Source organism: Chlorocebus sabaeus, chromosome 8, assembly GCF_047675955.1.
Source record: "Chlorocebus sabaeus isolate Y175 chromosome 8, mChlSab1.0.hap1, whole genome shotgun sequence".
NCBI classification, from domain to species: domain Eukaryota; kingdom Metazoa; phylum Chordata; class Mammalia; order Primates; family Cercopithecidae; genus Chlorocebus; species Chlorocebus sabaeus.
In genome coordinates this window covers 9,419,020-9,444,747 of record NC_132911.1, presented here as the reverse complement: position 1 = coordinate 9,444,747, position 25,728 = coordinate 9,419,020, and the positions used below count along the sequence as shown (strand labels likewise).

The 25,728-nt window shown below is 43.2% G+C and overlaps 1 protein-coding gene across 2 annotated transcripts in view; it reads right to left on the bottom strand.

The window, feature by feature from the left end:
* Positions 1-539: 539 nt before the first annotated feature.
* Positions 540-25,728, bottom strand: part of PINX1 (PIN2 (TERF1) interacting telomerase inhibitor 1) — a 79,157-nt gene continuing 53,968 nt past the window's right edge. The window contains exon 7 of one of the 2 annotated variants that reach the window (XM_007961657.3): positions 540-1,297. In XM_007961657.3, coding sequence (XP_007959848.3) covers positions 782-1,297 — 516 coding nt within the window. In that variant the 3' untranslated portion in view covers positions 540-781. The remainder of the gene's footprint in view (positions 1,298-25,728) is intronic. The other variant, XM_073017933.1, reaches the window with a different exon arrangement.

Here is a 25,728-nt window from a genome sequence, read left to right as displayed (position 1 = left end):
CACTATTTACAGCCATGTGACAGATAAATCAGTATAGATGATTTGTCCCAAAGGGAAATACATCAGAGTACCCACACTCGGCACAGGAACAGCACGAGTCCTCCTGTGAGAGCTGAGAGAGGACACTGGCCCTGAGTCTGTCCACTGCTGAAGCTTGGCAGAGGCGGGGGGAGGACCTCAGAGCAGTCGGCTGCCACTGCTTAGTGGAGGGGAGGGCGGTAAAACGTTTCCCCATCAAACCAAAACACAACAAAAAACCTCTCTGATTTGGGAACGTAACCATATAATTTCCACTTGGCAAAAATGTTGGTTGGCTATAGAACAAAAAGAACAATCTGAATCCAAGCTATTGCCTCTTAATCCTTTAATTAGGCCGAGTCTTTCAGAAGAAAGCACCATTCATTGTTACTGAAGGGAACCAAGAGCAAACAGAGATAGTGACACACACACACACAGACACGCGCATGCACACACGTGTGCACACTTACATGAATGCATGTATTTGTAATGATTATAATTAAACACTCTTGCTGAAGGGCTCAAAGTTTACAAGAAAATTTATTTGTGTCTGAGAGCCACTATTTAGAACATTAAAAAGGCCCTCCTGGGAACGTAACTTGGGGGAGATGTGGTGAGAGGGCGGGACCCAGCAGCCCACAGGCATGTCACAAGATGCGCCCAGACGCTCTGGGGTGAACTCTGCTCTGACTTCAGGCCAGAGGTGTCTGCCCCGGCAGTGCCCTAACAGCTGAGTGGTCGGAAGGCTCCGGCTGGGGAGGATTCATTTGGAATCTTTCTTCTTCTTCTTCTTTTTCACTGGCGTTTCTTCTGGCGTAGCGTCCTCTGCTATCTCTACTGGCTTTTGCGGCTTTTTCTTCCCTCTCCTCTTTTTGGGCTTCAGGATGAAGTCCCCGCCCTCAGGTGGCTGCACATGGTCCCCTGCATCCAGAGCAGAGGCCTCGGAACTCTGGTCCCAGCAGGGGCCTCTGAGCTGCTCTTCCGCTGGCCCGCTCTTCTTGGCCACTCGCTCCTGGGCTTTGGCCCTCTTGGGCTTTCCCTCCATGTGCCTCTTGGCCTTAGGCTGGGGGTAACTCTCCACATCTTCACCTGTGGCCTCTTTGTTTCTTTTCTTCCCCCTTTTGCGTTCCATCTGCGTCTCGGAAGTGTCAGACCCTGGAACAGGGACCTGGGGCTTGTTCTTCAGTGCTGCCATCCGCTTGGCAAAGTACTCCTGGATGGTGAAGGCACTGGTTGTCGTGGTTTCATTCTCATCTGGAGTGGAGGGACTGGCATCGCCCTACAGTGCGCAGAAGAGTTAAAAGGCAGGTAAGCATCAACTGTTCATCCCTCACTGCACCCAGGAGGCACTCACACCCGGTACTCACACCCGGCACCCACACCCGGCACCCACACCCGGCACCCACACCCGGCACTCACACCCGGCACTCACACCCGGCACCCACACCCGGCACTCACACCCGGCACCCACACCTGGCACCCACACCTGGCACTCACACCTGGCACTTAGGAGACAAGGCTGAGTGCCAGGCTTCTTTCGGTCTCTCTCCCTTCTGGTCGGCCTGAACTGCAGGCCTGGAGCAAGGCGGCCACACACTCTGGCTGAGTACTAGGTGGGGTGGTAGATGACAGGCAGAAGTTAATGTCAGAAGGGAGGTGGCAAGCCACCTCGATGGAATTCTGAGTAAACATCTCCCTAGAAACAAGTGTTGTGGTGACTAAGCTCCCAGAATCTCCCATCAGAAACAGGGACACTGGCGTTCCAGAGCTTCGTGATTTTGTTAGACAATGATTTCACCTTCATTATGAATTACACGGGCCTCTGTGTTGATCTAGAAACTGAAGACAGCACCTAGATAGGTTAACCTTCCATGAGGACAGGAGCCGCATTCCACCCTGGAACCTGGCTTGCCGGGGGCACCCTTTCTCACCCAAAGGCGGAGTGTGGCCGCTCTGGCAGCTGCTCCTGAATGGAGTGCAGAGTGGAGACTCCGCGTTTCTCAGCCTCCTCCCCGAAACAGCGGGCCAGCTTGGGGGCTCTTTCCCTCAGCTGGGGGTGGGGAGGAGGGAAATGCCCCCTCCTTCCCTAACAAAAACTAGATACTCAGGACTGTGTTCGGGCTGTTCTTACATTTGAGGAGTTACTCACACATAACAGCTGAGATGAGGATTTTAATTTTAAATGAGTAAACTGCATTGTCAGATAATATCCGCTATGAGAAAAAATGTGAAAAAAGTATATGTCTAAAAGTACATTTTGCTGTAAAGCTTGAGAAGCGGCAGAAAATTCCTAAGGGGAGAGGCTGGGATAAAGAATGAAATGCTGGAATCGCCATTTGGGTTGAGGCTGACAGTAAGGTGAGGAGGCGTGCCTGTGAGGCAGGAAGTGCCTTCGGGTTGAAGACTACAAGGAATATGCTCGGAGTCAAATCAATGTCTGCAGCAACTCTGCCCACAGAGACTCTGGAAATAAGTCATTAAGCTACCATGCTAAACTTAGGTTTTCATAGTCGCCCGGCTTCTTCCTTCATACCCATTTATCTCCCAAGAAGAGGCTGGGTGTTCCATGCTTTCATGGTGGGAGGGTGGGAAAGGGCTCCTGAATAAAGCAGTCTCCAAATCAGGATTCTACTATGATCCTAAACTCGGCTGGCAAGGTTCTGCTTGTGCAGGTAACTGAATTACAAACCACCCATAAACAGACCCTGTATTGTCTTGGCAGAGTGGTCCTCAAAAACCAGCTCGGTAGAATCCAAGATAATGTCCCGCTTGCAGTTCCAGCAGAATCGATATTATTACATATCAACGGACAACTAGGGCTTGAGTGGCAAGTGCCTCAGAGAGCTTTCACAAAAGGGTACGTAAAAAAATCTTGTGGTCAATTTTGGAATTTCAAAACAGGCAGAACATGAGGAATAAATCAACTGAGTTTTGGGAAGAAGTTTTAATTTTATCCATCACTATTCAATTTGTGCTGGAATTCCATGGGGTGATTTTGGGAAAAATAAAAAATATCTGCCCCCAGGAGATTTGTCTTTTTGTTCTTCAAATGTTGAAAAAGAGCTGAAATGCTGCACAGCTGAATGAAGGATCTTCTCAAGGCTCTCCTGGTGCGAGCCAATCCCAGCCTCATGAACGAGAGAGATCCTGCCACCTACAGACGGGCACGTCACAGCCACATGGAGACAGAGACAGGCTCGGTGACCAGCCACCCTCACAGCCACACGGGGACAGCCTCGGTGACCAGCCACCCTCACAGCCACACGGGGACAGCCTCGGTGACCAGCCACCCTCACAGCCACACGGGGACAGGCTCGGTGACCAGCCACCCTCACAGCCACACGGGGACAGGCTCGGTGACCAGCCACCCTCACAGCCACACGGGGACAGGCTCGGTGACCAGCCACCCTCACAGCTACACGGGGACAGGCTCGGTGACCAGCCACCCTCACAGCCACACGGGGACAGGCTCGGTGACCAGCCACCCTCACAGCCACACGGGGACAGGCTCGGTGACCAGCCACCCTCAGAGCCACACGGGGACAGGCTCGGTGACCAGCCACCCTCACAGCCACACGGGGACAGGCTCGGTGACCAGGCACCCTCAGAGCCACACGGGGACAGGCTCGGTGACCAGCCACCCTCACAGCCACACGGGGACAGGCTCGGTGACCAGCCACCCTCACAGCCACACGGGGACAGGCTCGGTGACCAGCCACCCTCACAGCCACACGGGGACAGGCTCGGTGACCAGCCACCCTCACAGCCACACGGGGACAGGCTCGGTGACCAGGCACCCTCAGAGCCACACGGGGACAGGCTCGGTGACCAGCCACCCTCACAGCCACACGGGGACAGGCTCGGTGACCAGCCACCCTCAGAGCCACACGGGGACAGGCTCGGTGACCAGCCACCCTCACAGCCACACGGGGACAGGCTCAGTGACCAGCCACCCTCACAGCCACATGGGGACAGGCTTGGTGACCAGGCACCCTCACAGTCACACGGGGACAGGCTCGGTGACGACGGCGGGCTCGTTTATGCAACAGAAATCTCACTGACAGTTTTGCAGCACTACAGGCGCCTGCAGTCTGTGGGCCTCTTTTGGAATGTATTTGTGAGGCTGGAACTCACATCTGAGTCGAATCCTATGACTCCTTACCTTGCTTATCTATTTACTACCTTGTGAATTTCTGATTTTAACCACAGGAGCTAAGTGCTGGTATTAATCACATTTTTTATTATCAGGAAATACAAGACCATTTTTGAGTCACTTGTTGAATTCAGTGGGTCTTCCTAATCCCAGAAAGTAAGTAGGCTCATAATCAATTCCTGGGATGTAAGTTTAATCGGCACGGGCCACTGCACAGGCTTGGCAGGGCATGGAGACAGGCTAGAGAGGGGCCAGCACCCGAGTCCTACTTCTTCCCAGCAAAGTGCTGGCCACATAATGACTGGCTAGAGAGAGCTGCTTAATGCGGAGGTAGCCACCCTCCCACACCACAGAAATGTGCCTATTGTATAACACCATGGACTCAAAGGAAAAATACACTGAAAATCTGACTCCTGCAGGAGCAATGGCCAGGACTCATCTTTTTATACACTGAAGTCAGAAACTCAGTTTCACTGCAGAGATTCTAATCCTGCTTCTGCATTCTTGACCATGGCATCACATAAAAATATATACATATTTTCAAGAAAACTAATGCTTTTGTATCTGGTCTCTATCAAAGTAAACAAGTATTGAGAAAAACAAGTTACTTTAAAGTATTTTGAAGTGACAATAACTTGCATTTTCCCACATTTCCATTAAACACACAATACAACCTCAAAAAATAAAATCTGTAATATTTAAATGTGACATTCACTGCTTCATAAACGTTGAGAATGTCTGTTTGCTAACTGTGTTCCAAAAACTAATGAAACAAATTTAAGAGTAACTTGAAAACTTCTGGTTCTATATAAAATACTACTAAGAAATATGGTTAATTATCTTGCCAAATGTGATTTAAGCTCAGGGATTCAGGAAATGTCTCTCTCTCTTTTTTGAATTCCAATGCCTGCTGTTCAACTAAAGGAGTTTTTTGTCACTAATGGCAAAAACCGTGAGTACTTTTGCACCAACCTAATAAAACAAGCAGGATCTAGCCTTGTCCGTTCGCAGCAAGCCTCACGGTCCTCTCCCTTCCTTCAGCGCTAATGAGTGCATCGCACGTGTCAAAAACATTTGTGACTTTCCCAAATGGTAAGTGGGCCTTAATTTCTACCCAATCAATAAGCACTTGTGGGTTTGAACTGAGATGACTCTGGAGCACCTGCTCCCCACTTCACAGAGCCCTGAGAGTTGAAAGCCAGGCCCTTGGGAGCACCCTGCTCACTCATGTGAGGAAGCTTCACCCAAAGTGATCAGGCCCGGGGGTCCTGAGGAAGGCAGCTATCACCACTGTGCCAGGCACTTGACATCAAGTGGCATCTCAGCCGACTCTTGCGGCCACCTGAGGAGAGGCGCGTGAGACTCCTAGCACTTAATCCGCAGAAGGTCTCACAGCTGGAACACGGCAGGAGAGAAACAGCCCTAAGGCTGCTGGAAGCAAAGCACTTGCTCCCTCTACCACAGGACCTTGACTCCTAGCTCCCATCTCATGGACTGCCTTGTCACCTTTCCTCTCTCTTCAGAAGCCACCACCAAAACTAAAGTATGTATCAAGTGACCACATAGTCCAGAGACTGAGGTCCACACTCACCTAAGTTGACTGATGCAGAAAAAATATCCACAGAAATAGTACTTTCCAAAGAGAAGAAAAACTACATCATCTTGGTTTGCAATTCATATAAATAAAAAACAGCCTGAAGCCAGGCTTAAGGGTTTTATAATTTATCAAACTAGCATGTACAGTCACTTGAAAAAGTGTGACTGTTTCAAAGCAGAGAGTAAAGCCCAAGTCCACAGCCACACGGGGACAGGCTCGGTGACCAGGCACCCTCAGAGCCACACGGGGACAGGCAAGAAGCCGTCTCGAGCAGATGCTGGACAGCTTCCACTGGGACACTGCCAGTATGGAAAGGTGGCTGCTCTGGTTCTCTGACTCAGTTTTCTCATCAGCAACAGGTCGATTCAGGTGGTTCATGGGCATACACTGTGTGTCATGATTAGAGCTGGAGAATCTTAACACCATCTCTGGCAAGTCCAAATTACCACTGAGGAAAAAATAAAGAGTGGGTACAAAGGCAAGCTGACCCTGCAGAGAGTCCCTGCAGGTGTCAATTACAATACACCACAGTCCTCTCTGGTCCCTGAAAGATGTCTGAAGCTACACATATCAACTCTTCTCAGAGGTCTACAGAATTACAGTCTATCTGCTTCTTGTAGGATCCTCTCTCTGGAGACTGTGCAGCTCCACGAGTATCTGCGCAAGCTCCTCTGGGCTCACGGAGGACTTTGCTCTTGTGTCATTCAAACGTGTATACTGAGATGGATTATTAATAAAATGCCCAAATAGAGAGGATTCCCCATTATTCTCAAAAGAATCTTTTGGGGCAAGGAAATGAAGCAGTCTGTACACAGGCCTTAGTGAAGTGCCTAGAGCAGATGCACATTACTATAGAATCCCCCTACTTATGATCAACACGCCAGTCCAGGGAATAGACTTCAAAGGCAAGTCTTTCAGCTTGCCAGCCTTGCTCACACATCACCACTGATCTTAACTGAGAGGATGATGGAAGCTTTCTGATTTCCATGTTAAGACACGGAGGTCATGCTGCAACAGTAACTCTTCAATGAACTTTGTTAACAAAGTAGACACCCCGAGCTCAAGGGTAATGGATTTAGCAACTGGGGTTGTGAGTCCTGATGGCTATTGCCTGTGATGAACAAACGCTCACTGCCACCACAGCCTGTCTGTCATCAGCCTGTGCTGGGTTAGTCCGTGAAAAGTTAAGAAAGCTTGGCAAGTGAGTGGTTTGACAGAACATTCTGTATCTTTTCCAAACTTTTCAGTAGGGCAGTTCTGACAAACACAAATTGTGTACCCCTTCAGGTATGAAGTGACTGTGTGACTCCTCGAGACAAAAGGATTGTGGAGACCCACTGTCAGCTGTGTGTGTCCTTTAAACTCCTCCAACAGAAGGGGCAGGATGAACTAACCCAGTCACTCCCTATGCTGGCCTACAATGTCCTTCCACATCCCCTGTACACAGTCCCATGCATCACTTTCTTGAAGATCAAGTGTAAAACTGCTTCCTTCCACAAGTCCGATCCCATGTGAACATCCTTTCTTGTTTATTGCCCATAATAGCAATTTGTTGCTTCTATTTTCTGTATTTGTTTAATTTGCTTTGCAAGCATCTTCCCAAGGAAACAAGTTTCTTGAGGACGGGGTCATTTCTATTTCATTTGTATTCATACAATCCACAACCTCCCTAATGAGGAACAAGGTACAGTAAGTGCTCAACAAAGGCACAAAGACACCAAACCCAGCTGGACCAAGGCTGTGAAGAGCTCCCACCACCACCCACTGGCCCCAAATGTTTTGTGTTTGTCAGCACGAACTTGTCTGCATATAAGGCAGGTCTAATGTACAGAAGGGGCATGGGAGGGTAAGAAGAGAATCAGCATTTTGAGTGCAGATTCTTCCCATCCACATGAAACCACCCCCTTCTCATCAGACAGCACCTTCCCTTGCCTCAGGATGCAAACTGCTTCTCTAACTACTGCAAGGTATATCTGAGTGTCCTCTGCTGTCAGCCAGTTCCTTCCTGGCCCTTAGCAATAAATAGAAACTCAGTCCAGTGATCCATCCATTTCTTCTGCTCCATCATTCCACATGTTACCATAGTTGCCTTGGAGGGGATAAGTCCATTGGAAAAAAGCAAAGTACTGTGTGGTACGGGAACTGCCACGTTTTTTCTGTGGGATTAGTTGAACACAAGCAATGCCAGTAGGGACTGAACTGTTCTTGCTAAAGAAGACAACTGTTCTTGGTAAAGAGAAGAGAGTTCTCAGGCATATTAGATACAAAGGTAAGCAGCTCATTTGGAGAACAGCAGTGGGATGCAAGTTCCACCAGCAGCCTCTGGTAGCAAGCTGTGAAGGCACAGCCTACATTATATCTTAGCTGAAAACACAACCTGGGCAAGCTGATTCTAGGGAATCATTGAAATGGGTTTGCCACTGAAGGCTGAGCTAGGCAGTGATTCACAGCCATTCGTCGGAAAGCCTGCCCTGAACCACCATGGCGGGCGGCCCTGCTCTTCTATGAAACCTCTGTGGTTTCATGCTTTTCCTTTGTGGTTTCTACATAACTGAAAACATCCAGTGTTTTACTGACGAACAGCTATTTTTACACTCACAAAAAGCTTTTCAAGTGTGAAATCTCGTACATTTTTCAAGACACTCATCGCTCACATCTGGAATTAGGCTAAACACACACAGTCTCGGCAATGAGCAGCAAAGGGAATTTGCCTGGGAGATGCAATCAGTTTTAGCATTAGCAAGTATCACAAGAGTCAAAAACAAATATAAAACCCCATCGACTGGAGCTGTGATTTGAAGTGGTGTTAAAAAGCAAAGATAAAATAACAGAATGAGAATTATGGAGCAACTCAATTGGAAAACACAGAAATTGTGTGTGCACACGTGAAACAGGTGTAAGCACCTGTGGCGTGTATTAGAAGCCCACTATGCAGGGGTTCCAGAGGGTTCTCTCTAGACAGACTGGTGAACTATGGCCGTGGGCCTAGTTTTTAATGATTTTTTTTAAACCATTTCTAAATGGTTAGGAGGAAACAAAAAACTTATGACATGTAAAAATTACATGAATTTCAAACACCAGTGTCCTTAAAGTTTTGAATTTCCTCAGTAAAAATCTTGTGAAAATTTGTTTTCTTTCTCATTATACAAGTATATGCAATAGGTGCTAAGTAAATATTTACTGAATAAATGTATTATAAAATCGGCTCTGCGATTGTGAATATAGTACTGCTGACTTTTGGAAGTGGCAGGTGCTTTTCAAGTGCACACACACAATATACCTTTATATACACGCATGTACCTATACACACGCATGGAACTGGAGGACACTGGGCTTTGACAAAGTCCTCAAGCTCTGTCTCCTGCCAGCGACAGAATGCCTACCTTTCTGAACTGTGTCAGCAAGCAGCAGAGAGGCTGCTAACTGCTGCCTGCTTTTGAGTAGCAAAAGACAGCAGACAAAGAAAAAATTTGTTTAAAAAGTGATCTGACATCAAAGAGAACTCTCAGCAACCCAGTAAGTATGCAGATACACCTTTCTAATAATCAGGCATCAGAACTCTGCTTGGAATTTACAAACTCAGACACACCGGACATCGGAGAAGATAATACGAACTAGAAGGGACAGAATAGCTTGCTCTTCCCTGGACTTTAGTAGAGAAATACACAGAATGCCAAATTCCTCATATGAAGGCCAATGCTAACAGAGCTGTTAATTTTATGTCTTTTTCTTTTTCTCTTTTCCCATATGCCTAAACAGCTATTCCGATTGCCACTTATTAGGAAAAGCCCACACAAACATGTTTGAAAAGGATGGTTCTCTATGGCAACAGCTTCTCAAGTAACCAACATCAGGATCACTGACAAGAGTCATCCAGCTTCTGTGGAAAAAGAGGGAAAGAAACAGGAACAGGCTTCCTGCCTCCCTAAAAGGTCCTCAGGCTCGGAAAGTTGCAGTGACAACCATTCCCGACACTCTGGCCATGAAGATAAACGAGGCTCCTCCAGAGCTGGAGATGATCAATGTGACACAGGCCCCAACTTCTGTGAATGATGTCTAAAAATAATCCAAATTAACTGCATTTTAAAATTCCAGGTCAACTGGTTCTCTCCCCTGCTCTCCAGAGGCAGGACAAACAGCTTTGATAAACAGCTGAGACCCAGCATTGGCCTCTCACAGAACAGAGCAGAAGCTTCCAGAGGGTTCTGTCTCTTCCATCTTTATCCCACATGAAGAGGTGAAAATTGCTAAAGAACCATGACAACTCGAATGCAGGTTCCTTACTATAGAAGGCAAAGCACATCAGTTCTTGAAGATTCTAGAAAATCTAAAGTCTTCTAATTTCTAAAAAGAATAAGGTCTTTGTTTTTTTTAGACGAAGTTTCACTCTTGTTGCCCAGGCTGGAGTGCAATGGTACAATCTCGGCTCACCGCAACCTCCGCCTCCTGGGTTCAAGTGATTCTCCTGCCTCAGCCTCCCAAGTAGCTGGGATTACAGACATGTGCCACCATGCCCGGCTAATTTTGAATTTTTAGTAGAGACAGGGTTTCTCCATGTTGGTCAGGCTGGTCTCGAACTCCCAACTTCAGGTGATCCGCCCGCCTCAGTCACCGAAAGTGCTGGGATTACAGGGGTGAGCCACAGCGCCCAGTCGAATAAGGTCTTTTTTAGAGAATAAAATCTTTATTTTGAAACTAGGAATAGGGTATGCATAGTTATATGGAATAATTAAGTAGTCATGATTGTTTATAAAAGAAAGGTAAATTAGGTGAATATAGTTGACTAATACAAAAAGTTTCCTCTTTCAATTTTTGTAAACTACATAAGGCTAATATTTTCATATACTCTTTCTTTCACCAAAATCAATGTAGCAAATAAAAATATTTAAGAAATATTTTTAGGAGTAAATTTGGCAAGGCAAAGTCATTCTACGTTTAAAAGATATTGAAATTAGTAAGAATAAATAAAATTCTGAACTTAGTCATGTTAAAAAAGTAAATGATATAAAATAATACACCAGATAGTGTTCTTATCACAATAAAAAAAGACAATATACCGGCACAACTTATTTTTAGCATAGACAAAAACTAAACAACAACAAACCAACTACAAAACCAATTCTACTCAAGAAAAACCCTAACCAGTTACACTGAGACGGTAATTCCAAGGAGCTGATAAAAAATAAAAATTGTTACTGCTATTAAATATATAATCCTATAATAACCTCTTCTCTTAGTTTTACAGAAGCTATAATTTGTTATTTTATAAACACAAAATATACTGAAAGCTTAAGTGAAAAAGTACAAGAAACACTATCTCCCTGCATGCTCAGAATCCAAAAAGGTTCTTGCAGCAAGACGTGCCTCATTTGCAACAAAGCATTGCTCGCAGTCCTGAGCCCACCCAACCACCAGAAATTCAATGCCCTCCAGTATCTGCTTCTCAAACTATCAGCGGTAAAGGATTAGTTCTGTCTGTTTTGTGTTTTGTTTTTTTTTTTTTCTTTTTGCCTTTAAAAATTTCCAATCCATTACAGGATTACAGGGCAAGATTTTTATACAGTTAAAAAAGTTACCAGAAAAATGAAGTTTTAAACAGATATCTAAAACCCAAGTCCTAAATTATTGTCAAATTACTAGAAAAGCTTCTAAATGCTTACTCTTAATTTCTGTCTTTATCTTGTCTATGGACCATACTTTGAGTGGCACTGCTATCAAATATCAGCTAGCAAAGGACAGAAAACAGGTGCTCAATTTAAGACAGTAGAAGTGGAACTGAACTGGCTGTCAGAAGATCGGACGCACAACGGACAGAACGTGTGATCTAGGACAAGTCCCGGGACTTTCCAGGCCTCAAATGCAATCATTTGCAACACAGAGAAATAGGGCTCCTCAGTAACTTTTTTCAACATAGTTTCTTCACATGCCTTTCTTCAAACACAATCTTAAACAGAAGGCCAATCTGTACATCTCGGGGAGCTTTGGCTGCAGCGGGGCGGAGGCAACCCAAAGCTCATGTCCCAACTCTCCCCTCCAATCCCCTTGTAAAGGCCCCTGGGGACCCTAGAACTCTATGGAATCCAGTTTGAAAATCGACAGCTATATTTTTAAGGTCCATTACAATTCTAGCATTCATTATAGCCTAGATAAGTCCATAGCACTCAGCAAAAGGAGAAGGCGAAAGCTTTTGAGAATAAAATTGGTCTTTGCCTGGGTGCGCTGGCTCACGCCTATAATCCCAGCACTTTGGGAGCCAAGGTGGGTGGATTACCTAAGGTCAGGAGTTCGAGTGCAGCATAGCCACCATGGCGAAACCCCACATCTACTAAAAATACAAAAATTAACCAGGCATGGTGGTGCAGTCTGTAATCCCAGCTACTTGAGAGGCTGAGACAGGAGAATCTCTTGAACCTGAGAAGCAGAGGTTGCAGTGAGCAGAGGTCGCGCCACTGCACTCCAGCCTGGGTAACAGAGTGAGACTGGTCTCAAAAAATAAATAAATAAAAATAAAATAAATTGGTCTTTAACATTATGTAATATACATAATTCTTAACACTGTCATTAACCTTTGGAATGTCAACAACTGGCAGTCAGAACTGTACAGTCAACCAATTTCTTCCAAAAATGGTAACCAAGAATCAAGACTGAACTCCCCAATATTGTAAAGTCTCACTTTGCAAAGTGGGTCCTCCTGAGGCTCACAACGGCTGACGATGACCTCAGGCTGCCCACTCTTCCGGCTCTGCCTCGTGAGGTCAGGAAGGGACCACAAGGAAAGGGAAGCAAGGGACGGGATGGTGCTGCCCAGACCTGTCACCACAGCTGCCACCCTGCTCCCTTCAGACTATGGCTGGAGATGCAGAGCTTTGCCTTCTCTGCCAACCCTTCCCCCATACTGCAACCCAAAGAAAGATCCCCCTTCTTCCTGTTTTCATGACGTCACAGAAGGAAAATCTGGGGAGGAATGTTATTTCTGCTTTTCTGGCAAGAGAGAAGTACAGAAGGAAAAATGAGCCGGTGTTTCCCTCCACTTCTCCTGCAGTAGACCATGTGTATGTCAATTTCTTACTATCACAAAAGCTCTTAAAACCACTTGCTTCATGTGTCAACACACGAAAAGCCAAATCTAATCCTTTCAGGCCAAACCTATGTCCTGGTGAAGCTCTAACCAAACAAAACAGCCCAGCGACTTCCAACCCTTGGGCGTGTTGGCAGGCCCTGCCCTCACCCCCACTGCTTTCTCATATCTTCTTTACGAGTATCTTATTATGAAGTTATGTTGCTGATCTACAAGACGACAAACATTTTCACTGGTACTAAAACAACTTTCAAAAAAGTCATGACCCACTTTCTCCTTTCTGGCTCCTCTAGAAAGTAGAGGCAGGCCCAAGCCCCGTTTGAAGTCCTTGCTGCCGGGAGATGGCCAGTTTATGTCTCTTGTCCTAGAACAGGAAAAGGATGCACTCTCGGCACCATGTGCTAGGGTGAGATAAGACCAGAGATTCTGTCCTCAGCACCTTATCAGCTTTTCCTGCCACTTTCCAGAGCAGACAGCACCATGGCTGGCAATGAACGAAGCTAGCTGAAGGGGGGCTGGGTGTGTGAATGGCTTGGGGACTGCAGGGAGTGAGGTAGGCAGGGTGTAGATGAGAAAAGGAAAGAGAAGAGGTTCTTCATGTATCTTAAAATGGTTTGGTCCCCCCCAAAATTGCTTTTTTTTTTCTTTTTTTTAAACACATGGATTTTGCATCTCTGCTGAAACTGCCGCAACCAGGATAGATGTTTTTACAAGGACTTCCGTTCTTGTTCGAATGAACCACCACTTTCATTGCTTCGCGCCCTGCCCCTCACTGCCTTGTGCGACTGGCTCCTGGGCACGTAGCACAGGACGGATCTGCTATCAGATGCTCCATGGAATGCCTGTGGGGCCCAGGCTGCAGAGCGAGTGCCTTCCATGGGCACGTGAGCCTCTATCTGCACACCCAGTGATCTCCTGGGGCCAGGACACACTTGCTCACATGGGACAATCTGCCTCACAGTGCAAAGGAACAAGGGACGCTACGGGACACTCCTTCAAATACAGACGAATGGCATCGATGAGCTGCTTTGTTCTGCAACAAATAACATCTGCGAATCCAAGGATTATACTCTTTAGAAACCCTGGTCTTTTGGGGTTGGGTTAGGGAAGGGGTGAATAAAACTCTTGGAAAAAAAATCTAGACTAAGCAGGAAAATTTTAATTTGGTTATGGTCTCAGTTATTGATAATGAACTCATGAAAGTTCAGGTAGAGTATCCCTTATTTGAAATGCCTGGGTTCAGAAGAGTTTCAGATTTTTGATTTAGGGATATTCAACCTGGAATAGCAATATAAATATACTAAATTGATATTCCAGATTGAACATCCCTCTCTTGTTTTTGCAATTTGTTGTTGATGAAACCAAACCACATGTTCTGTAAAGTTCTCTCATAATCGGATTTTTGCTGAATGTATCCCTGTGGTATAGGTTAACACATTTCTCTGTCTCACGTATCTCCTGTTCGGTTTGAGTGAGAGGCAGGCTTACTTCCTAACGGAGCACTTTTCCAACGCCAGCATGTTGTTTTATGAAAAACTCGGCTGGATTCATGGTCTAAGGAAGTTTGGGAAACAAGCCTGTGCTATTCCTCCCTTTGATTCATAACGCACATCACCATTTGAGACACGTGGCGGCTGTTCAGCTTCAGAGTGGCCCACATTTATTTGATCCGGGAACATTTTTGGTACACACCCACCGGCATCCCACGAAATCAGTGCTCTGCCGAACTGACTTTGAAAGGGCTATTCAAACAGATAGTTCCATTATCTGGATGAAATGAGTCGTTCTCTTGTTAAATCTTATAGTTAAATCTTTGTTTTGTCCCAGACTGTCCAAGAGGGTGGGCTTTTACCAATGTACGTTTTTGCAAAAATGACAAAAGCATAGCAGGGAAGTGAAAAGAGGGCCTGGTAAGCATCCCACTATGGACACTAGTTTGCAGAGCGCCTCCGGGAGGAGAGGTTAGCTCTTTCGTAGTTATCACATGATTGAAACGGGAAGGTCTGTTCCTAGGTTTAGAATAATTATGCTTCCATTTTGGAATGGAGGGTAGCGGAGAAATAACATATCCTAAATGATGCCGAGTATGGATGTATTTTCTTTGTTTACTTTTAAGACTGCCTACAATCTAGCCGTATTTTTAAAAGGATTATGCAGTAAGCAGCAAGCCCTGCAGAGTCTGACAGTGAGATGACCACTGTGAAGAAGAAAGATCTTGGGCATCAGGTTCCACTTAAAGTCTGTGCAAAGTTCAAACCACAGAACCAAGAATAAATGTATAAAATAATCAAGTGAATAGCATATGGAACATAGAAGTCAATGGACACATAACAAAATCAAGTTCAAAAAAGCAATTTCTAAAAGTGAAATGAAACAAACTTGATTCTGCAACTAGCTGGGGAAGAGCCACACAAAAAGAAATTCCAAATGACTTGAAACATAATAATTTAACTGTATAGACTGAATAGGAAATACATAAAGACAAAAAGAACTGCCACACACCCAAAACAAACCCTCTGAATCTCTCTCTCTCTCTCTTTTTTAAAATGACCAAGTTACTGGCCTTATTCTGTGACTACTGTGTGTATAATGGGAAATAAGCAAATGAGTACTGTGATATTTTAATGCTTTTATTTCTGGAACCTGTTGATTCCAGAATCTTACTGTGGGTAAGTAAAGATAAAAGATGAGCGGGGTTAAGTCCTTTTGGTCCTGAATCTAAACTAGCAATATGACTATAAACTCAGGATATATTTTATTGTAAAGAAATTATAGTTATCTACATGTAACAAGGCCTCAAATGAAGACCAATCTAGGAATAAATGAGCAACCCCCAAGCCTAGATTGTGTCGCTAAATATCATTTACCACAAAAAAAGGAATCAGGGAGAAAGGGATGACTCCAAGTGTGGGGCAGCAAATGTACACAGTGGGCCTGGAAACTCTTACACTAGATTGGAAGGAAGCTATCAAATACCACTTAGGGTCATGTCAACAGTACTCAGGTCATTGTCTGTGTATAGAAATACCACAGATTTTTGTATGTTGATTGTGTATCCTGCAACTTTACTGCATTCATTTAGTTCTAACAGTTTTCTGGTAGTCTTTGGGGTTTTCTACATATAGGATCAGGTCATCTGCAAACAAGAGATAATTTTAATTTTTCCTTTCCAACTTAGAGACCTTTTATTTCTTTTTCTTACCTGACTGCTCTTGATAGTACTTCCAGTACTATGTTGAACAGAAATGGCAAGAATGGACATACCTGTCTTGTACCAGATCTTAGAGGGAAAGCTTTCACCTTTGCCCCACATCAGTTATGACACTAGCTACGGGTTTTTCATAAATGGCTTTTATTTTGTTGAGAAATTTTCTTTCTCTACCTAAACTATTGAGAGTTTTTACCAATAAAGGATGCCGAGTGCTTTTTCTGTGTTGACTGAGATGATCATGTGGTTTTGTCTTTCCATCTGTTAATATGATGTGTTACACTGACTGATTTACATAGTTAAACCAGCCTTGCACACCAAGGATAAATCCCAAACAAATGAAAACCTAGCTGAAAAATCAAGAAAACAATCCCATTTATGGTAGCATAAAAAAAAAAAAAAAAAAAAAAAAAATCAAAATACTTACGGATAAATTTAACATAGGAGGTAAAAGACCTGTACACTGAAAACTATAAAACACCGATGAATGAAAAGGGACATAGATAAATGGAAAGATATTCCACATTCATGAATTAATAGAATATTATTAAAATGTCTATATTACCCAAAGCAATATACAGATTCAATGTAATCCGCCAGAATCCCAATGGCATTCTCAATAGAAATAGAAAAAACAATCCTAAAATCCATATGGAACCACAAAAGACCTTGAATAACCGAAGTAATTCTGAGAAAGAAAAACAAAGCTGGAGACACCACACTTTCTGATCTAAAATTATACTACAAGCTATAGTAATTAAAACAATATAGTACTGGCATAAAAAACAGACACATAGACCAGTGGAACAGGATAGAGAACTGAAATAAATCTAAACATTCACAGTCAACTAATTTTTGACAAGAGCATGAAGAAGACATAATGGGGAAAGGATAGTCTCTTCAATAAATGGTGCTGGAAAAACTGGGTTTCCCACGTAAAAGAATGAAATTGAACCTTATAACATACACAAAAATCAACTCAAAATGGATTAAAGACCTAAACATAAGACCTAAACCATAAAACTCCCAGAAGAAAACACAGGAGAAAAGTTCCTTGACATTGCTTTTGGCAATGATGTTGCGGATATTATACCAAAATCTCTGGCTACAAAAGCAAAAATACGTAAATGGGACTACGTCAAACTAAGAAGCTTCTGCACAGCAGAGGAAACAATCAACAAAATGAAAAGGCAACCTACGAATTAGGAAAAAATGCTTGCAGACCATGTATCTGATATAAAGTTAATATCTAAAACTTAAAAAGAACTCATGCAACTCAATAGCAAGAACATACATAACCTGATTTAAACATGGGCAAAGGAGCTAGACGGGCATTTCTCAAAAGATGACATACACATGACCAAAAGATGCTCAACATCACTAACCATCAAGGAAATGTAAATCAGAACCACCATGAGATATCACCCCACACCCATTAGGAGAGTTACTATCAAAAAGATAAGAAATACTAAGTGTTGGCAAGAGTGTGGAGAAACAGGAACCCCGTACACTGCTGGTGGGAATGCAGATTGGCATACCCTTACAGAAAACAGTGTGGAGGTTCCCAAAGGAATCAAAAATAGAACTACCGTATGGCCCAGCAATTGCTCTTCTGGGAATATACCCAAAGCAAATCAAATCACCTTGTGAAGATAGCTGCACTCCCATGTTCATTGCAGCAGTCTGCATAATAGCCAAGACATGGAAACGTCCTAAGTGTCTGTCCACAGGTGAATGGATAAAGAAACTGTGGTGTGTATATATGTATACGGTGAAATATTATTCAGCCTTTAAAAAGGAGGAGATCTTGCCATTTGCCATGACATGGATGAACCTAGAGGACACTATGCTAAGTGAAATAAACCAGACAGGAAAGAAAAATATTGCATGATCTCACTGATATGATGGAATCCTTTAAAAAAAAGCAAATATACAGAAATAGAGAGTAAGATAAAACAGTGGTTACTGGAGCAGGGTGGGGGACAGAAATGGGGAGATGTACATCAAAGGATGCAAAGTAGCAGGTGTGTTAGTCCCCACGCCGTACTTTAGATCTCTGAACTTCAGATCGAAGGTATGGCGTGGGGTCTGTGGTTAATAAGAGTATACCCTGTCAGGAGCTTCACTAAATGAGATTATAGCTGCTCTTGCTATGAAGGGAAAATCGGTAACTATGTCATTATATATATGTAACTCATAACATGTACACGTTACTCAATAAAAAAAAATTTTTTTTTAAATACTCAAAATGCCAGGCACAGTGGCTCATGCCTGTACTCCTAGCACTTTGGGAGGCCGAGGGAGACAGATCATCTGAGGTCAGGAGTTCGAGACCAACCTGGCCAACATGATGAAACCTTGTCTCTACTAAAAATATAAAAATTAGCCCGGCACAGTGGCTCACACCTGTAATCCCAGCCACTCAGGAGGCTGAGGCAGGAGAATCACTAGAACTCAGGAGGCAGAGGTTGCAGTGAGCCGAGATGGTGCCACTGCATTTCAGCTTGGGCAACAGAGCAAGATCTGTCCAAAAAAAGTACTCAGGAACCAGGCTCCCATTGGGTAGAAATGGGAAATTTGATCACCAATAAAGATAATAACTGCAATGTACTGAAACATCAAACATTTCAATTCACTAGCAAAAAAAAAAAAAAAAAAAAAGGAAAACTCTCCAGTTTTCTTTGGAGAATGCTAGAGCACCTCCTTGTTTGGAAATTGCTAAATAAAGGACATAAATATTTATCCTGTCTTTTCCATATAATCTGTTCCTCAGAGTAATCTACTAATAAGGGGAAATACACATTCCAAATTTCATTCTAAAAATGAAAGAGGAACGGAAAGAAATATGGAGGGAGACTCTACAGATTGAAAGAAATTTAAAAGATACATCAACCAATTGTTATGTGTGCCCCTTATTTGAATCTTAATTCAATGAAAATGTAAAGAAAACTCAAATTTATGACATTTATGAACACTGAACTTTGAACACTTATTAATAGTATGCAATTACTATACATTTTTATAGAGTATAATGGCATCAGAGATATACATTTTTAAAAAAGAACCTCTTAACCTTTGGAGATAAATACTCACGTACTAAAATACTTGTGGATGAAATATTGATTTCTGGGATGGATTTGTTTCAAAGTAACACAGACAGGAGAAGTGTCTGGAGCACTTACAGACTAGCCATCAGTAGGGCTGTTGTTCCCCAAAAGGACCTGCGCTTTCAAGAACCCGTGTCTTTGCAGATACGGTATTTTTTCTCTCTGGAAAGCCTCTGAACCTGCCAGTTGCTGCTCCTTCGAGACACACGCAAAGGTTATCTTCCTTGGTCTCTGCAAGCTGAATCCAGTGCTGCATCACATATGCCCCCAGTCGTCTGGCACAGCACTCAAGGCCTTTGCTCCGGTTGACTGTGAATGTCCCAGACTTCCTGACGAGGTTGTGAATAGGGATTATACCTTACCCATTTAATCACCTGTCATGAAATAATGCTACCGGGTAGCAAGAAAAACATCTGAGTTAAGTAGGAAAAGGAATTGGAGGGGACAGGGAACCAGAAAGGAAAATGGTTAAAGCACTATTACATAGAAGAACTATGAAATAATGAGATATTACCCTGAAGGGAGTCATTCTAAGACTATAGCCTTGTGTAAAGACACTGAGTCAATTCAAGTCTGATCCTATACTTTTAAAACACAGATGACTAGAAAGTAGGCTCTGTTTATAGATCACTTGTAACCTCAACTCAAAGACAGCTGATTTTATTCACTAATTTTAAGAGGGTGCCACCACAGTATGAGTCTAACAGCGGTTAAAGCCTTCTAAGAATCCCTATAAAGAGTCTAAAATAAACTGTGACCAATGATGATAATGTGTCATGCATCATGATTAATCCAATTCAGAGTACCTGAGGTCTATTAAAAAATAAAATAATATGAAGGTCATGCTTCTGCCTGTATAATAACACATAGATCTCCATAGCAGGGAGGACACAGGGGCTGAGAGTGAGGAGGCTGATCTAAAATGAAATGACTGATTTAACTAAATGAATAATGTCACTGTTTAACTTTATAAAGCACATCATACATTTTAGAAGATTTTAGTGACCTTCCTTAGGATCACAAAGTAAGCAGGTACACAAATCCAATCTGAAACTTTAACAATTTGGGAATCAGAATTGGATAAATTATTTTAAAGCTGATACTCTATTTACAAGTTTCAGTGCTACCTAGAAATAAAAGAAAACTAACTGCACTGATTCCCAGAGTCTACTCAACAATTTCCTACAAAAGCCATGTTCCTTTTAGAAACGGTGCTGACATGAAAGGTTCAGATTTACTTAAAGTAGCTTTCCCAGGTCAGCTTTTCTGCTTGCAGAAAAATAAACCTCACAAAACCTAGTTTACTGAAAGGCATAAAATAAGTTTAAGCACTTGTTAAAAAGCTATTTGGAGTTCAGGCCCACAAAATGCTTCAAAACCAGTCAGGTAAAACTTAAAACCTCCATGTGATTTTAAGAGTCAGAATGAGAATTACAGGAGCCTGGACTAAAGTTAGGGGACAGAGGTAACTGGAGGGGGGATGTCATTACTGTTACTACTTTGCTTAAAACAAGCCTTTTTGATGCAGGAAAGATAAACTTGTCAAAGAACAACAGATGACAAATCAAAGACTAAAGCATTTCAGCCTTGTGCTCTTTGGCAGAGACTGCCCGCTGTTCGAAGAAATACAAACTCTGAGTGAACTTCCTAGAGGCGCAGGCGGCTTCAGATAAGAATTAACAGAACCTTGAGAAACAGAAGAACCTACCAGCACTCTGATCCCTAATAAACATAAAGAGCATATCATTTCAATCTTACCAAGGAAAAAAACTTCTTTTTAGATAATTCCCATAAAGTTTTAAGCTAGTTCAAGATTGTGTTTTAAACAGAAATTTCTGGTTGTCACAAAGTAGTTCCAATGGAATTATATAAGATTACAATTTCATGACAGATAAGCAACAAGAGATATTGTAAACTACACTTAGAGCTATTTAGGATTGGTTTAAGCTGCTTCTTGCATTATTCTATGGAAGGATTAGCCTAGCAAGTTAACCCATCAGAACCTTATTTTAATACTTTACTTTAGAACCAGTCTACGAAAGACAAGATTCTTAGACTCCATCCAACCATGCTTCGATGATAAATATCCAAATGACTTAATTACAAACAGTTTGAATTACAAAGAACTCCTAAGGCACAGGAAAATGTTTATTTAAATTACTATAAAAAAACACTTTCAGGTAGCTTCAAGCAATAGGATAACACTCACTTATACAAACATTTGCTGTACTAATTACAATTAGTTCTTATTATAGCAATCCCACTGGGACAGTTTGAACAATAAGCTGGGGTTGAAGCTGTTTTTTCCTCTAGAACAAAAGTTCTTAAACCCCAAACTCAAATAAGAAAGATCTTAAATACAAATGCTTTTCGCAACCCTGAGCTAATTCGTGTTGAAAGACCGATTTTTAAGTACCCAGTGTGTGGAGGTCTGTTGCTTGTGTATGTATACCTACATATACATGTGTACAGCACCCCCCTCCATGTAAGGAACAAACACTACATACTCTAATGGAACACAAATAATGTACTGAGAAGAGTTCTTTTCTCTTTAGCTAGACAAGTGTTTAGGTTTGTTACCATGAAAATCAAATTAAAGATGGAAGGATTCGTTACCTGAAAAAGATTCTGGACTGGGTATATCACCACTAGATTAAGGGAGTGTATATGACGAACGCAGAGCTAGGCCACGGTGAGTAAAAAGGTTGTATGTGGATCCACTAGTGTCTTTGGTTTATAATCCTTCTTTATTTTTCACATTTTCATCGACTCAAAATGCCTTGTTATCTTACAAAATTATTCTTAATCATTTGTTCACTTCCTTGCCAATATATTTAAAGAGATGTTACATTTTAGGTGAATTTCTTGGGACTGATAAACCTGATAATTGAACATCAGGGTTAGGTCTATAAATGGCATCAATACCTTCCTGAAGTCAATACAAAAGTGAAGAGGCCTTGTGATTCTCTTGCATAGCGGGGAGTTGCATGGTTCACACGTGACATTTCCTAAGCAAGGGGAGCCAAGACAGTGTGAGCAGAACTATAACCCTGAGAAAGAAAGAAAAAGTTCCAAGTCTCAGTGTGGCTGCAGTATAGGCAGGACCCCTCCAGTCTACTTTACGAAAATTAAGCATGAACTATGCCCCCGCAGGGTTGGACCCTGTGACTGGTCAATGCAGGGGCACAAAGACTCTTCCCCCTCCAAAGATCTGGGGCAGTTGGGAAGAGCTCCCTGTGGAGTCAGCTGAAAACTTCAGTGTACACTGCAGGCCAAATCCTCTCCCTGTGTAATCTTGCTTCCTCCCTCTTGCTCCCCCAGCAGGCAGTCCTGAAAGCACTCCTATGAACTTTCTGCAGGCCAACTCCCAGGACCCAACCTGCAACCGCACTTGCACCCAGCGCCTCTCCCCAGACAGCCCTCAGCTGGTGGCAGATTGCACCCCACTGTGGACCGCTAATGGGGAGCCTGTCCATTCAACTGTCTTTGAACATTTTTAAGACTCCCAAGTAGCCCCCCGGTCTGAGTGAATTATCTCATGAGGAAACAATTACTGTGCGTGTGGAGGGGTAGGCAACATGTATTCTGGGTGCAAAATGACACACATTTTAACAGCTTGACTCTTACCCAATTTTTCCCACGAGCTCTGTTATTTTTATATTTTTATAAAATATAATATTTTTCATGAATGCATAAATTGTGTTATAGCAGAAATGTCTATATTTGATATTATATATAAATGTATTTATATATATATACACATATATACATATTTTACACACACACACACACACACACATTTTTTTTTGTTTTTTCAAGAGACAGAGTCTTGCTCTATCACCAGGCTGGAGAGCAGTGGCACAAACACAGTTCACTGTAGCCTCGAACTCCAGGGCTCAAGCAATCCTCCCACCACAGCCCCCCGAGGAGCTGGGACTATAAGTGCATGCACCATCACACCCAGCTAATTTTTAAATTTTTTGTAGAAATGGGATATTGTTAGGTTGCCTGGGCTGGTCTCCAACTCCTGGGCTCAAGCAATCCCGCCTCAGCCTCCTAAAGTGCTGGGATTACAGGCATGAGCTACCATGCTTGGCTGACATGTCTTCTATTTGACATTATTATTATTTTGAAAAAGTTTACAACATTATTATCTTTCAGATTACACTATAAGCTACATGACAGCAAGAACCATTTACCTTTTGGTAACAAGAGCCACACCAGGGAAATTAAGGATAAATGTGGATTCAGCAGGGACGGTAATCTATGTGGTAAAGCCAGTCAGTGTAGGGTCTCTTTACAAAGTGAAGATACTAAAGCCCACTGGGAAGGTGAAATCAATAAAATTCAGGATATGGGAAATTCTGTAAGATAAGGAACCCAAAGTGACTTCAACGATAAACTGCAAAGAAAAAAGTGAGAAGGAATGAGAGCCTATCGGTCAGGAGAGTCTATCGGTCAGGAGAGTCTAAAAGACATTTCCGAATAATCTATAATATACAGACCTTGTTAGATTCAAATACATATGCAAAGTAAAAACTTACTAGACAGCTGAGGAAACTTGAACATTGACTGGATTTGATGATACTGAGAAACTGTGGTTAATTTTTTTCGGTGTGATAACAGTATTGTGATTGTGTGTTATGGAGACCTTATCTTTTAGGTATGTAATACATACAGATAGAAAGATATGATGCCCAGGAATTGCTTCAGTAATGGGAAAGACGGGTGGGAGTACAGCTGGAATGAGGCTGGCCACAAATTGATCATTGTTAAGCTGGGTACCAGGCATGGAGAGACTCCTTTATTATTCTCTCTACTTTTAAACACATGTAGAGTACTCCATAAGCAACAGTTTTAAAAAGTGAATGTAGGCTAGATACAGTGGCTCACATCTGTAATCCCAGCACTTTGGGAGGCCACGGCGGGCAGATCACATGAGGCCAGGAGTTGAAGAACAGCAGTTGGAGACCTGGTGAAACCCTGTCTCTATTAAAAATACAAAAAAATCAGTTGGGCGTGGTGGTGCGTGCCTGCAATCCCAGCTGCTCGGGAGGCTGAGGCAAGAGAATCGCTTGCAACTGGGAGGCGGAGGTTGCAGTGAGTCAAGATCGTGCCATGCACTCTACCTTGGAAGACAGAGCAAGACCCTGTCTCAAAAAAAAAAAAAAAAAGTGATTGTATATCTGTTGGTATAATATCGTTACAGTTTTTCCTGGAGTGTAGTAAGTAACCCAAGGAATCTGTGTCTAAGTGAAAGTGGTCACAGAAAGTGGCCTACCTGAAGCCTGGCAGTTCCATTATCCTAGGAGAAATAATCGTGGACTCTCGCAGAAAAACAAGGCTGAGGGGAAGCCAACCAAGGCAGAAAGGTGACCCCATCTGTGCGCTGACTCAGACAGCAAAGCGGTGGGTTTCCCTTATGAGATCATGGATTGGCCGCCAGTGACCGCTACTAATGTTAGAACAGGGTTTTTCCCTGAAAGAGTCACAATTCCTCTCCCTGGCAAAACAGGAACTGGTCCTAACAGGAATATTATGTAATACCAGAACTGAGGAGCTCAGGAAAAGCAGGATGAGGGTGGGGGTGGGGATGGAAGAGCAGAGCCCTTTGTGGGAGCGTGAAAGGGACAAGCCCAGTACCGGCTTCCTGCCAGCCTCCCCTTCCCGCCTGCAGCACCTTCTCTCTGGGGATGAGCAGGGATCTCGCAGGCAGACAGAACATGGAGCGGGAATAAAAGAATCCCACCTTCTCCAAGGCTGACGGTAACTGAGACTGTAACTACAGTGTAACTGAGGGGACCCTGCATATAGAGATGGGCCAGCAAGAGGAGGAGCTATGCTGGACGAACGTCCTTTTTTTTTTCCAGATGTAATAAGGTATAAGTGACAGGAAAACTCTATGTTTAAGGTGTGTCATGTGATGTTTTGATCTACATACACATAGTGAAATGATCCCCACAGTCAAGCTAATTAACACATGCATCACTTCTCACAGTTACCTTTGCGAGTGGTGAGGACACCTAAGATCCACTTTCTTAGCAAATCTTGAGTACACAGTGTGTTCTTATTAACTGTGGTCACCATACTGTACGTTAGGTTTCCACAACTTACTCATCTTAGCCTCTGTCCAGAGGGGAGCTCCCTTGCAATGTAGAGGGCAGTGGTCAAAGGAGTAGCATTTTAGGAATGTCCTCAAATAGCACAAGGACGATAAACAACACACGTCACAGGCCCAGTGGCAGAGCCAAAAAGGCAAGCTGCTAAAGAGACAAAGTGTGTTCAATTGTTTTTCAAGTTCAATATTGTCTGTATCCGATGACCCTGCTTCTGAGACAGACAGGAAGGGTACACACCACTGAGACCACACGCACACACCTCCATGTGCCCAGCTTTTCACTGCAGTTATCTCTGGCTGTTTGGATCATGGATTTTTCCCCCTTCTTCCTAATGTATTATGTATAGGTCATGATTTTTCTAGAGTGGACAGGTACTGCCTTTATAATTTAAAAATAGTTGAAATTAAAACTCACACAGAAAAAAACCCTACAAGCCTAGGGCAGAGTG